Raw genomic sequence first — 13,255 nt, 5'->3', positions numbered from 1 at the left:
TTCCATCCACTCGTTCATTCTGCAAAAGGCTGCAATGGCCAGGGCTAGACCAGCCCAAAGCCAAGGGCCAGGAGTTTCACCCAGGTCTCCCACGTGGATGGTAGAGGCCCAAATACTTGGGCCATCCTCTGAAGCTTTTCCCAAGTCATTAGCAGGAAGCTGGATCAGAAGCAAAGCAGCTGGGACAGAAACTGGCACCCTTATGGGATGCCGGCACTGCAGGCAGCAGCTTGATCCATCACGCCACAGCGCCAGCCCCTGAGGATGTCTTAAATCATTTCATTTCAGGTGCACAAAAAAATTGAGAGCTGCAGGCCCAGAGGGTTGAGGTTAGAAGAGCTGGACAAGTCAACATTTCCATGGGGCATGGATTTCACAGCCTGGGTGCCGTCGCCGACACTCCCAGCAGCACCCACGGAGGCTCTTCTGCTTCCTTCTCTTTTGATCTTTTGTTCTCCATCTCTCCCTTTCTGTCAATGTCATTCCAGGCCACATCCCCCTGGTCTGTGTCTGTCTTCTTCCTCCTCCCACTCTAGCGCCATCTGCTGGCCTTTCCTCCTGTCCCTCCACTTTGCTCTTTCCTCTGGGCTGGCTACTGCTATTAGGGCCCCTGCACCCCTCGTACTCCATTCCAGAGCTCTGCAGTGTGGCAGGGGCTGGGGGCCTGGGCTCTCCCCTGGGCAGGAGACAGTCCCAGATGCACTTCACGAGGGAGGCTCTGGGAAGCAGGGAACTGCTCTGCCCCATGGATGCGGATTCAACCAGCACAGACGGGGCCTGGCCCAATCCCTGGGCCGCTTGCCACTGACCTGAGGCCTTTCTTGCCTGCTGGTAGCCCAGGCCCCAGAAGGAGCGTGGTCACATATCCTGGCTCGCCAAGCAGAGGACCGGGAGACAAAGCGGCCTGGTCCAGGCTTTGCTGGGAGTCTGACCCTCTGGCCATTTCAAAGCCAAACAAGAGGGACTCGGCTCTGCGAGGATGGGATGACGCACACTTGGCTGCTGCCCCAGTGGCTGCCGGTAGGATGGCTGTGCTTGCTGTGCGCACACCAGACGATCCACTTCAGAACACTGACCTTGTTCCTGGTGTGGCTGTGTGCACCGCGACACCCCCTGACGCCCTCTGCTCAGAGAGTGGCACACAGGAAGGTCCCCATGGTCCTGCCCTTTTGGCCCACACATTTGCAAGGATTCCCCCACTCGGCACATGCTTCCAGAAATCACCTCCAAAATTGCAAAGTCTCCCGAGTCGGGTCTGACCTGCTCATTCTCAGGAACCTCTTCTGCCCGCCGGGCCATGACCTCCAGAGCCTGCTGACCACTGCGTGGCTGACGGGGGCGGAGCGCCACCTGCCTTGCTGGCTGCCTTCCCCTCCCCCGCTGTATTGCTGAGCCACACTCAGACCTCTCTTGTCACGGGGAGGCCTCCATGGAAAACATGTCTTGTTTAGCCACTTGGCTGTGAAACAATCAGGATTCAGACACTGGGGAGAGTGATTTCTTTTTTTAAATAAAAAAGGTAATTGACATAACAATTATACATATTTATGGGATACCACAGATGTTTCAGTGCATACAGACATTGTATAATGTTCAAATCAGGGAAAGCATAACTCATGTCGCAAACATTTATCATTTCCTTGTTGCAAAAACATTCAGTATCTTTTCTTCTAGCTTTTTGAACCACATAACGCACTGTTGTTCGCAACAGTCGCCCACTGTGTGACAGCACAGCAGCAGTTCCTGCCCCTGTCTCTCGGTAACTTAGTGCCGCTGACCGTCTTCACCCACTCCTCCCCCTCCCCTGGCTGCCCAGCCTCTGCTGACCCCCATTCTACTCTCAGCTGCTATGAGATCAGCTTTTTTAGTTGCCACAGATGAGTGACATCATGCAGTACCGGTCTTTTTGAGCTCGGTTCACTCCACTCAGCACGATGTCCCCAGGTCCACCTCTGCTGTTGCAAATGACAGGATGGCATCCTTTCCAGTGCAAGGGTGCACCACATGTCCACCAGGGCGTGGGTGCTAAGACTGCTGTGTTACTTGCTGATGAGAGTGTGATTATCTGCTAACGGCCCCAGTCATGTGTCACCCACAGCTCCCCAAGGGCAAACTGGCTCATTCTGGCTCTCCCAAGAAATGGATATAACTGATGGGGGGATGACTGGAGCTTCTCCCCTCCTTTCTCACACACAGAAGGCTATTTCCTGTGTCATTGTCTAGGGAGTCCAGGCTGTTGTCTCGAAGTGCTCAGGTGACCTGCCAGGTGGCCTTGGGCTTGCCGGAGCTGGACCTGGCCAAAGGCGAGGCCCACAGCCCTGGAAGGTCACTGCTTTATGGGGCTGGTTTAGCGGCCTCACAGCCACCGGGGACCACGGACACCCCTGGAGTAGGAGCCAGCTTCTCCAGCGCTCACTGTGGGTGCGTCCTGGAGACAGACAGGACATTCCCGTGCAGAAGGCGCAGGGTGAGTGAGAAACTTCCTTCCTTTGAGGGACCACCGAGGCCACTCTGGACAATCCCGCAGCACAGCGAGCACAGCCTTCTGCACGCCTACTGCAAGGCTGACCAATGCCACCACGCCAGAGGTCCCCCAGGGCGTGGGAATGGCCCCACCCCCTTCCTCAGGATTCCTTGGAGGACATCTCCCCAGTGGCTCTGCCCTGGCTCCAGCCTGAGCCCAAGCCACAGGCAATTCATGCACCTTGAGGGCCAGCAGCAGCATGGAGGGAAAGTCGGGAGCAGGCACTCCTCCCTTACCCCAGGCCAGGGTCAGGGGCCAGGCCAGGGGCAGCTGTAACAACAACGGCTCCTCTGCCTGAGCCAGGCTGCAAGGCGCTGCCTGTGGACTTCCACCCTGGCGTGGCTTTTCTCAGGTGCATGGGGCTGGGTTAGGGTGACGTCTCTCATACAGATGCTACCTTTCTGTAACTATAATCAGCTGACTTCCCTGTCCCTGGTGTACAACAGCAGCCCTGGCTCTTGTTTCCTCTCTCCCTCCCTCCCTCCCTCCTGAGTCATAAAATCTTGTCTCTGGCTATTTGCTAGTTTACTTATTACTTCCTAAAATGTTGGTCTAATGTACATAATTGAAAAACTCAGATAGTATTACAAGGCATGAAGGTGAAACAGAACTCCTCTCTCCCATTCCTGCTCTAAATTTCTCTCCCCAAACTGTCTTCTGATGTGCTGCCTCCATTTTTTTCTAAATAAGATGCTTACACAGCTAATATTTGACATGTCGATTTTCAATGCCTATTGATTTTTATGATGGAAGATGGGGCTTCACCTAGTTTCCTATCTGTATCTTTTCTTGCTCCATTCTCCTGATGTACTTGTATCACATTTTTGTTAAATCAATATTAATTTTTATTTTGTTACAATTATGTATGTACTGTTTTCTGAGTGAAGAAATAGTGTAAGATCACACTGCTTTTCTTTCATAATTCTTTGTTCTTCCACAGTTAAAAATTACCTCATTTTTTTGCCTGCATAGTCTTTCATTACCTTAATAATTCTTTCAACACTCTGCATCAGAATTTCAAAACCTTCATGAGCAGTATTTTTCCTATCATTAAGCAAACTGATAAATGATTGGTTCCATTTTCCCAGATATCACCCCTCGGAACAGCCTGCTCCTCACATTCCTCTCCTGCCTCTACTGTTGGGCCATGACTTTCCTGGTTTCCAGCTGTTCCCTTCCTGATTTACGTCCTTAGAGTGTAAGTGTCATTCTCTCAGTTGGTTACCCTTCTGTTCCAACACCAGCCCCAGAAGGCTGGACACCCTGGCCTCGCCTGTAACCACCAGCTCTGTGTTTGCTAATGGGGTTGGGGGTTTTCACATTGCCAATGGAAAATCCAGACTCCAGCCCTCAACTCAACCTGCACAGCAGTTTGACTCAAACTTCTGACAGTCTTGTCTGCCCCATGGTGTCAGACTTCAACCCAAATTTGACTCAAGTGTCTCAAAGAATTTCTCTGGTCCAAAGAGTGGGAGAGATGGATGTATTGGGACAGAGGCAGGTGCACTCTAGAAAAATCTACTGTTGGTGATCAGCAAGATCAAGGCCACTATGGCCCACATTTTACCTTCATGTAGGTTAGAAGGTGGTCCTTTCCTCAAGAGACTTTATTTCTGTGTAGAGGAAGTTGTTAAACCATGAATTTTGTTGGAGTAAGGTGGTTGTGGATGACATCAGCCAACCTCTCAAGAGTATGGAACTGGCAGTACATTAAACCTCTAGACTCTAATCAATACAGACCAGCACAGCTTCAAATGTCCGAGGAGCACATACCAATGCACTGAGTATTAGCATTTTAAAAATTACGATCTTGATGTTTTAACATCAGGATTGCCTTCAAAGTGGCAATGGTGATTTGTTCAGGAAGAAATGAAATTCAGTGCGAGGAGAGGATGGGTTGTTCAGCCTAGGTGCACCTACCCATTTCCCAAGCTAACAAGTCAGAGAGGAGAAGATGGGTTGAGGATGAGAGCCAGAGAGAAGTCTTCTCACAATGGACGCATACCCCAACTTGCCCAGCGAGTTCAAGGGCAGGTCAAAGACCTTTCTTCGTAGTTTCAGGGAATGACCCAGAAGCAAAGTAGACTAGTGATACGGTTCCAATAACCCCAGTAACACAACTCCCTTAGCTCCTAAGACAAGCCTTAGTTTGTTCCAGTGACATTTTCTTGGGCAAAGGACCAAAAATGAGGAGAGGGAATTCTTTGCATTGAGTGCTGGCCAACAGTGCAAGCCTCTCTGCTGGCTGAGAGGGATGGAAATCCTGGAAGAAAGTAGTCTGACTGTGAACCAGCAGAGCTTACATGTGCACCAAGCACAGCAAAGCAGGTCTCACAAATATGAGGCTGAACAGGTCAGATAGTGGTCTTCATCAGAGAACAGAGATTCTGACAGGTTACAGAGAGTAACAAGATAATCTTAGCCATCTGCTTCCCAGTACCCCAAGAGGGAAGAAAATAGAGAAACAGCTAAAATACTGGGGAGACTTGGGTATAAAATAATATTTGTAAAAGTTAGGATGAGAACAAAACAGAAGAAGATACAAAGCTGAATAAATAATTTAATTCAGTCTTTTGGGAAATGGTTTTATGGAATAATTTCTCTATGAAGGCACTTTGATTTTTTACTAAGGAGATATCAACAAGAAAGGGACTCATAAGCTCACAGTCTAGTCGGGGATACAGACATCAAACAGTAATTTGAAGTGTGTTAACTCTGCCAACTACAAATAGAAGAGAATGTCCTGAATCTGATAAATGCTATCTAGGAAAAACTCTCAGTTGACATCATACTTAGGATAATAAGGGCAGAGAAAGAGTAAAAGGAATTCAAATTGGAAAATATGAAATAAAATTATATCCATTTACAGATGACATGAGTTTGTATAGATGAAATTCTAAGGAATCCAGTACAATATTTGAACTAATCAATGAGCTTAGTAATGTTACAGGATATCACATCAATAGACAAAAATCTATTTTATTTTTAAACACTAGCAATGAATAATCAGGAAATGAAATTAAGGAAATAATTCCATTTATAATAGCATAAAAATAATATAATCCTTGAGAGTAAATTCAAGAATGAAGTACAAGATTCTACACTGAAAATCAGAAACATTATCAAAAACTAGAGCTTTAAAAAAAAAAAGTGGAGAAACATCCCATGTTCATGGATCAAAGGACTATCACGGTGTGAAGCCATCAATGTTTCCCAGGTTACTTTATAAATTTAATGTGATGTCTATCAAAATCTTAGCCCCGCCAACACAGTTTTTTGCAGTAAGTGACAAGTTGATCCTAAAAAATGATACATGTATGTGAATGCTTAGAACCCAGAAAGCCAAAATAAACTGGAAAAATAAAGGAATCTGAAAGCTACTAGAAAACCAGAGGAAACAACGCATGTGTACCAGAATAAGGACAGACAAAATCCTTACATTAGGACACATTTATTTTTTTAAACAAATGCCAAGGCAATACAATGGGGGAAAATAATTTTTTTTAACAAGTGGTGCTGGAACAGCTGATTATCTGAATGCAAATCCATGATGTCAGACCCCTGCCTTATACCATGAACAAAAGTCACCTCAAAATAAATCACAGACCTAGGGAGAAGAGCTAAACCATAAAACTTCTAGTAGAACAAAGGAGTAACTACTTGTGATTTGGGGTTATGCAATAATATCTTTTTTAAAAATCAATCATCATAGTTTTTAATGTGGGACAAGAAGAGTATATTAATGTTTACATGGTATGATTCAGTGAAGCAGAGCAGAGTGGGGTCAAGGACCCGAGGCTGGGCAAAGCATGGAAAACAGATGGAAATAAAGACACACTCCTGTGGTGGGAGGGGAGCGCGGCGGAGGGGCGCAGGTGCAGGCCAACGGGCAGGCAGGTGGGAGATGCTGCTCAATCTTGCGGTCCACACGGAAGACTCCAGATTTTTCATACATAGCAAAGGGGAGACATTGAAGGGTTTTAACCTGTGAAATGCAACGATTGCATTTGGAGTTTTAAATTTACACCCTGTCTGCCAGAATTGATTTCAGGGCTATGAGGTGGTATAGGAAACTCAGACTGATAACCAGTGCAAATGTGAGGAGGGGGGGGGGGAGGAGGAAGGGGGAGGGAGGGGAAAGAAGGAGGGGGAAGGAGGGGGGGAGGGGGGAGAGGGAGAGAGAGGGGGAGAGGAAGGGGGGACCTGCTCTCTGACACCACAGGGCAAGGGGGCCTGGTTATAGATGAAGCTGAGGAGGGGGGCCTGCTCTCTGACACCACAGGCAAGGGGGCCTGGTTATAGGTGAAGGTGAGGAGGGGGACCTGCTCTCTGACACCACAGGCAAGGGGGCCTGGTTATAGGGGAAGGTGAGCTTGCGGATGGGGAGGTGGAAGTTCCTCACCCCCCTGCTTCCAATTCTGCTGAGCGACCATGAGCCCAGAAGGAAAGCCTGTGCTTTAATAGGATAGAGCCAGAGCCTGGTGATTAAGGAGGGCACCGGGGGCAGCACTGGGAGGGGACCAAAACACCCATAGCATGTATCTTCTACTTCCTCCTTATGCAGCCTTCAAAACAGAAAAGGTGGAAAAATTCATCAACAGGGAACTGGCCTCCCATATAGAGAAAAAGCTGATGAGAGAGAGTCCAGCCATTGCAAAAGTTCACACTTTCGGGACCTGTGTGCCAACTTAGCTTAAAGATATAATTGAGGAGTCATTCTTGATTCTACAAATCATGCAGATTTTAATAGGCACAAAAACTTAGAGGTGGTTAAATATCCTGTTGCAAAGAAGGACTAAAAGAGGAATCTAAGAAAATAGAATGGACTTGAATTAACCATGATCTCTGTGATGTTTACTAACAGGAAGCACCACGAATCTATCAGGAAGTGTTTACACTAAAATATTATCTCCTCATGGAGACGGTGTCTGTCTCCAGATTCCAAGCACATGACTGGGGGACCAGCACAGCGGCACAGCTTGCGACGCCCATGTATCACTTCGGGAGTGCTGGTGTGAGTCCTGGTGGCTCTGCTTCCAAATCCAGCTCCCTGAAAAAGTGCCTGGAAAAGCAGTGGGTCACAGTCCATGTGCTTGGGTCCCTGCCATCCGCGTGGAAGATGGAAAGGTGTGCCAGCTCAGCCTTGGCTGCTGTGGGCATTGGGGGAGTGAAACCACAGATGGACGATCTCTTTCCATCTCTGTCCCCCACCCTCTGTCACTCTAACAAATAGGTTAATGAATCTTAAAAAAAAAAAATACATGCTTGGGAGGGGCAGTAAATGTTTAGAAATACATTCACGTTTCAGAGGTTATAGATCGCAGGACTGCTGTGTGGAGAGGGTACACATCACAGAGACACTGTTGCAGATGTAAGGTCACCAGCAGGTCCCAAGTGAGAACCAACAGGGACAACTGGGGAAGGAAGGCTTTCGGGGAGGCAGCAGACATCCTCAGTATCTGAAGGCCTGGCACATCTGGTCTGTGATTCTACGGTGGTCCTGAGGGTGGAGCTAGAGGCATGGGTAGAGTGTTCTCTGGAAGCAGGTGTTGTCCCACAAGGAACCTTCAACATCTGGAGATGTCCAACAGGGGAGAGCATGCACTACTGGGCTCCCCAGTCACAGAGGAGCCTAGAAGAGTCTGTTGGGGCTTCTACTACTGCAGGGGAGCAGTGTGGACTACGTAATTGTAGGGTGTATCCCACACAAACCAACGTGGAGAAAATGAGAGAGCGTGCTAATTCTTCAGTACACTCATACCAGAGGTATGAACACAGACGCCTACAGATGGATGTGGTTGGTCCACTGTACGGTGAGGCAGTGGTGGAGGTGGGACCAGACCTGGCACTCCCCTCCACATGATCTGTCTCTACTGCTGCACACCGTTCTACCTGCACTGCCTCTCCTGCCTGGCCTGGCATAAGTGATGCCCCTTTGTCTTTGGAGCTTCAGGTAAGACTTCTAAACCCCCACTCATTACTTTCAGGCTGCTTCCTTCCATGAATGCCCCCTGGTCTTTACGACACAGACATCTGCAGCACTGGCCTTGAAATTCAAGAGTCCTGAGCAGCTGAGCACTGGCTCACACAGATAAGGTTTCAGCCTTCCCAGTGAGGGAGGAGAAGGGCCATGGTCCCTAGGAGGAGGAGAGGATTCCAACACTACCATGTCTTACCTGGACCACGCGGTCTTCTCTCCTCCTCGCCTCAATTGTACATGACCAGGTTCAGCCACTGGGAAATAAGCATTGTCGTTACAACCAAGTCCTTCATCTCGTTAGCCTAGCCCAGAGTAGGGAATGCCACCCTCCTCCCTTGGGAGACCTCAGTCCAGTCTCCTCACCCCTTTCTAGCTAATTTCAACCCAAGCAGGAGGTCTCAGCACCCCTGTCACATACATCTTCTGCTCCTCTCTGAGAAGCCAGGTACTGATAGGTACATTGGAGGTCGACCAGCTGGCCAGTTGGGAGGTTCTACAATTCAATGGGAGTCAGTTTAATGTACAGTGTGCTCCGTGGCTGTTCCTGAGTTTCCCCTTGGATTTATGACTCCCACATAATCCTCTGCTTTATTAAGCTATTGGAAAAAAAATAAAATCTCTCTGCCAAGATCCTCCAGCAGCCTGGCAGCTGGCAATATATAAAGACAGTAATTGGAGGCCGGGGGCCAGCAGCCTGGCTGCTGCTGATGGATGATCCCTTATCCTCAGGGAGAAAACTACCCCAGGAGTCTGATCCGCAGAGGTGGCCCCGGGGGGCTGCGGTCCATCCCTGGGGCTGGGGAGACAGCTCACCTCCATTTCTGTCAGGTACAGTCCTTTTCTATCCTTGGAGAGGTTACGGAAAGTCTCTAGGACAAAGCAGGAGAGGCGTCAGCTGAACGAGGAGGGAGTCGGGCAGGGCTCAGGTGGAGACTGTGGCCATGTGACCTTACGTGCAGCAGCCCTGCTCTGCAGAGCACCACTGGCTCCCGCCCTCTCCTCCCTCCTGTTCCCTCTGCACGTGGGGTAGCTGGGACTCTTCTCCTCCCCCCAGGGCTGCTCTGGCCCTTGCTGCTGCGTGACCACACCTTCAGCTCCGTGTATGCTGGCCCGAGTGCAGCGTGGGGAGCTCCCTTGTCCACTGAGGACTCGCTGAGAGCAAGGCTGGGGCCCAAGTGCCCACCCACAGCTTAGGTTTGCAGAGGCGCCTCCCAGCTGGGAGGGATCAGAAGAAAAAGGACTTGCAAGCACTTTGAGCCCCCTCCCCCTCCCGCTCAGTGCCAACAGCTCCATGTTGAGCTGCACCATGGCCTGGGCTTCACAGCAGCTTTCATTTAACACAGGAGCTCAGGCTGCTCGAAGATGTCAACCCTCTGCCTCCACTGTGGGGGTGGGCGCTGAGCCTGCGGAAAGACCTCACACCCCGACATGGTCACTTGTGTGGGAGGTTCCTCAGCAGAGGCCAGAGCTTTCCCTGCCCAAGGAGAGAGCAGGTGCGGCTAGCAACACAACCCGCCAAGGGCACACAGGGAGCCACACCGACCTCTGAGAGAGGAAAGAGAGGCCCCGGCAAGGGGAAGGTGCCGGGGGCCCACGGGGACAGTCGCCAGGCTGGGAAAGTCACTGCTGACACTGGACCAAGCCCAGCCCCTCCTGAGGCCCTGTCCAGGGCTGGGACGGGGTGCCCCCTGGCCCTCTGCTGTATTCTTTGGTCACCCAGGGTGTCAGGGACACTTACTTGCCATGGTTTCCAGGCGCATCAGAAAGCAGACCAGGCTGGGGAAGCTGATGCTGCCAGAGCTGTCACTGTACCGCAGAGTCATGAGATGCAGCAGCTCCCCACTGATGGAGACCCCTGTGAGGAAGTCTGGGGCCCCAGGGTGAGCTGGTGAGTTGGGGGAGCCTTGGGGGTGGCCCTCTGCCTCGTGAGGTTTGGGTACCCAGCAGCCTCTCTCCCCTCTCCAGCTTGGTGTCTCTTCTCCCCCGGTGGCTGCCAGGCCCCATGGACACAGTTCTGGAGTCGGCCAGAGACCAGACTTAGGGCTTAGGGCTAAATTAAAGCACACGGCATGTCTGCTTCAAGGAGGCGAAGCTTCCAGGCCTGGGATGATGACAATAAAGCCAGAGGGTGCACAGGTGCTTCGTAGTTCACCAAGAACTCCTCATCACGTCATCCCGCCTGATTGTCTGAAACCACCATGGCCCCCAGGTTAGCACTGGGAGACAGTCTCCATAATTCTCCCTCCAGTGACACCTGGCCGGGACGTGGGCTAGGAAGACAGGGCAGCTGGTGCCCATGTAAGCACCGACCCGCCCTCGAACCAACCCCTCTTCTGGGGACAAAGCAGCCCTCAGAGCACTCAGATCATTCCCATGCTGTGTGCAAGTTGTCAGGGCGGTGGGGCTCGCTTCCAGCCCTGCCTCTGCCCGGCCTCCCCGTACACCCAACCATGGCAGTCTCCAGGTCTGTATGAGGGAAGCTGCTGGCGGAGGGGTGAGGGGAGGTGGAAGAGGGCCGGGGAGGAGGGAGATTCAGTCCTGCGCTGCTCTGCCAGAGAAGGGATGGGCCTCGGAGTGGAGCCAAGGCTCAGACGATGCTCCCTCTGGTGGGCAGGAGATCAGCACCTGGCTCACTCTGGCCTGGCTACCTCGCACTTCCAGAAGACTGGCCAGTGGTGGGGCCTGCAGCTCAGGTGACCCTGGAAGTCACACTACCCACCAGGGGCTGAGCCTGCTGGAGGCAGGACTGGTCTTGCCAGCAAAGTGAGAAAGACTTGAACTTGTATGCAGAGCACGCACACTCTCCCACTGGCCACCTTCAGAGGTCACCCCTCTTACGTGACCATGACCTGCCTGGCCCTGAAGCCTTTTCAGCTGAACTTGAACTTCTCTTTTTCTGCTTTTTATTATTCTGGAGCCATTAGCGAGGTCTCTGCTACAGACTTTGCTCTGACTCTTCAGCGGTTCTCAACGTATGGTTCCCAGGACAGAGGCAGGAGCATCACCGGGGAGCTTGTTGGGAAAGCAGCTGCTCAGTCCCTCCAGGCTTGTGCCTCAGAAACGCTGCGCGAGGCTCAGCCACGTGTGTTTTAACAAGCCCTGCAGGGGATACTGCAGCACGCTCAGCTTCGAGCACAGTCTCCCCGGTTATGACAGATTGGAGGGCGGGTCGGTGCTTACGTGGACACCAGCTGCCCTGTCCTCCTAGCCCACGTCCTGGCCAGGTGTCACCAGAGAGAGAATTATGGAGACTGCCTCCCAGTGCTAACCTGGGGGCCATGGTTTTACAGGTGGTGGTCCCTGCCCTGCCCAGGTTTCTGACAATCAGGCGGATGACGTGATGAGGAGTTCTTGGTGAACTATGAAGCACCTGTGCACCCTCTGGCTTTATTGTCATCATCCCAGGCCTGGAAGCTTCCCCTCCTTGAAGCAGACAGACGCCTTGTGCTGTAATTCAGCCTAAGCCCTCAGTGAAGAGAGGGAAGACAGATCATGAACCTGCTTCTGGGTATTTAACCCCCATGGCCCAGGTCCTGAGATGCGACCTTCTGCAAGGCCAGCTCCGTTCATTCCTGGTAGGGTATCAATCACCCAGGGCTCTTTTCTCACGGTCAGAGCTGTACTGGGAGAAAGGTCACTTGGGAAAGTGACTGGCTCATGAGGACTCAGGTGGGGGCAGGAGGGGTGATACCGAAGTCACAGAGGTCCACTGAGGCCGAATGAACAGGGGAGTGGGAGAGTGGCAGGATCACCTCTCTCCTGACTTCCCAGTATGACTACGCCCGCCTTGCCTACAGCAGCTACCAGCGTGCACATCACACACGCCACCCCCATGTCCCCTGTCTCTCAGCTGAAAGGGCCCCACCTTACCTGTATTCTCTATGGCCTTCCACAGGTCTGAGCTCAGGAGAAATCCAGAGCTCTGCTGGAGTTTCTGGAAAACGCACTGAAACGGAAAATGAAGCAAGAAGCTCATGTGAGCACCCAGAGGTGTCCAGCACTGGGGCAGTTCCCAGAAATGTCTCCATCCCCCCTAGGGGTGGGGGAGGCTGCTCACCAAGACTGGGGTGGAGCCAGCTCAGAGGCAGGCGGGGCAGCAGAGCAGCTGGCTGGGGAAGGCAGGAGTGGCTACACCTGGCCATGCCCGAGACTGCAGCTCCTCGGCTCCCCAGCTGCTCCCCAGTCCACTCCCCCTCTCCAACTCTGACATGGCCCCTGACACCAAGGGCAATTTGCTAACTTCGAGGGAGGTGTGGGCTCTCTGAAAAGTTCACACGGTGTCACGATAAACAGCAGACTTTATAACAAAACTGCGCTGATGGAAACCCCAGCTCCACTGCCCACAGCTGTGCAGCCTTGGGCACACTGCAGCCCTTTCGAGACCCCAGTTTCCTAATCAGAAGCACAGGGCAAATGACAATGCCTACTTTGGGCCTTATCGCAAGGATTATACACTTGCATGGGTATACAATTTACAGGGAAAAATTCCTAGATGCTAACATTTTCTTTCTGTCTGGTAAGATTATATTTTCTGTTTTACAGGTATTTTTGCCCATCCATTTGTCTTCTGCTTTCTGTGATGAACAGGCAGTGCTTTTATCATGAGATGAATTCTTTGTTTGCACAGCACAGTAAGATGACACCTGTGGCTTAGCCTGATTGTGGGGGGAGCGAGGGATGGTGACACTAACTGGACAGGTGTGTGTGTGTGTGTGTGTGTGTGTGTGTGTTTTGAGGCTGGACTCTGGCGG

The 13,255-nt window shown here is 51.4% G+C and overlaps 1 protein-coding gene across 1 annotated transcript in view; it reads right to left on the bottom strand.

Moving 5' to 3' along the window:
• Window positions 1-5,959: 5,959 nt before the first annotated feature.
• The window catches only part of LOC100346950 (calpain-13), a 76,204-nt gene continuing 68,908 nt past the window's right edge, over window positions 5,960-13,255 (bottom strand). The window contains exons 19-23 of the mRNA XM_070069719.1: window positions 12,375-12,450; window positions 10,243-10,371; window positions 9,318-9,373; window positions 8,701-8,758; window positions 5,960-6,509 (exon numbers count right to left, since the gene is read on the bottom strand). Coding sequence (XP_069925820.1) covers window positions 8,732-8,758; window positions 9,318-9,373; window positions 10,243-10,371; window positions 12,375-12,450 — 288 coding nt within the window. The 3' untranslated portion in view covers window positions 5,960-6,509; window positions 8,701-8,731. The remainder of the gene's footprint in view (window positions 6,510-8,700; window positions 8,759-9,317; window positions 9,374-10,242; window positions 10,372-12,374; window positions 12,451-13,255) is intronic.

Source organism: Oryctolagus cuniculus, chromosome 2 (genome assembly GCF_964237555.1).
Source record: "Oryctolagus cuniculus chromosome 2, mOryCun1.1, whole genome shotgun sequence".
In the NCBI taxonomy this organism is placed as follows: Eukaryota; Metazoa; Chordata; class Mammalia; order Lagomorpha; family Leporidae; genus Oryctolagus; species Oryctolagus cuniculus.
Note: the sequence above shows the minus strand (reverse complement) of the source record. Positions and strands in the feature narration are given on the sequence as shown.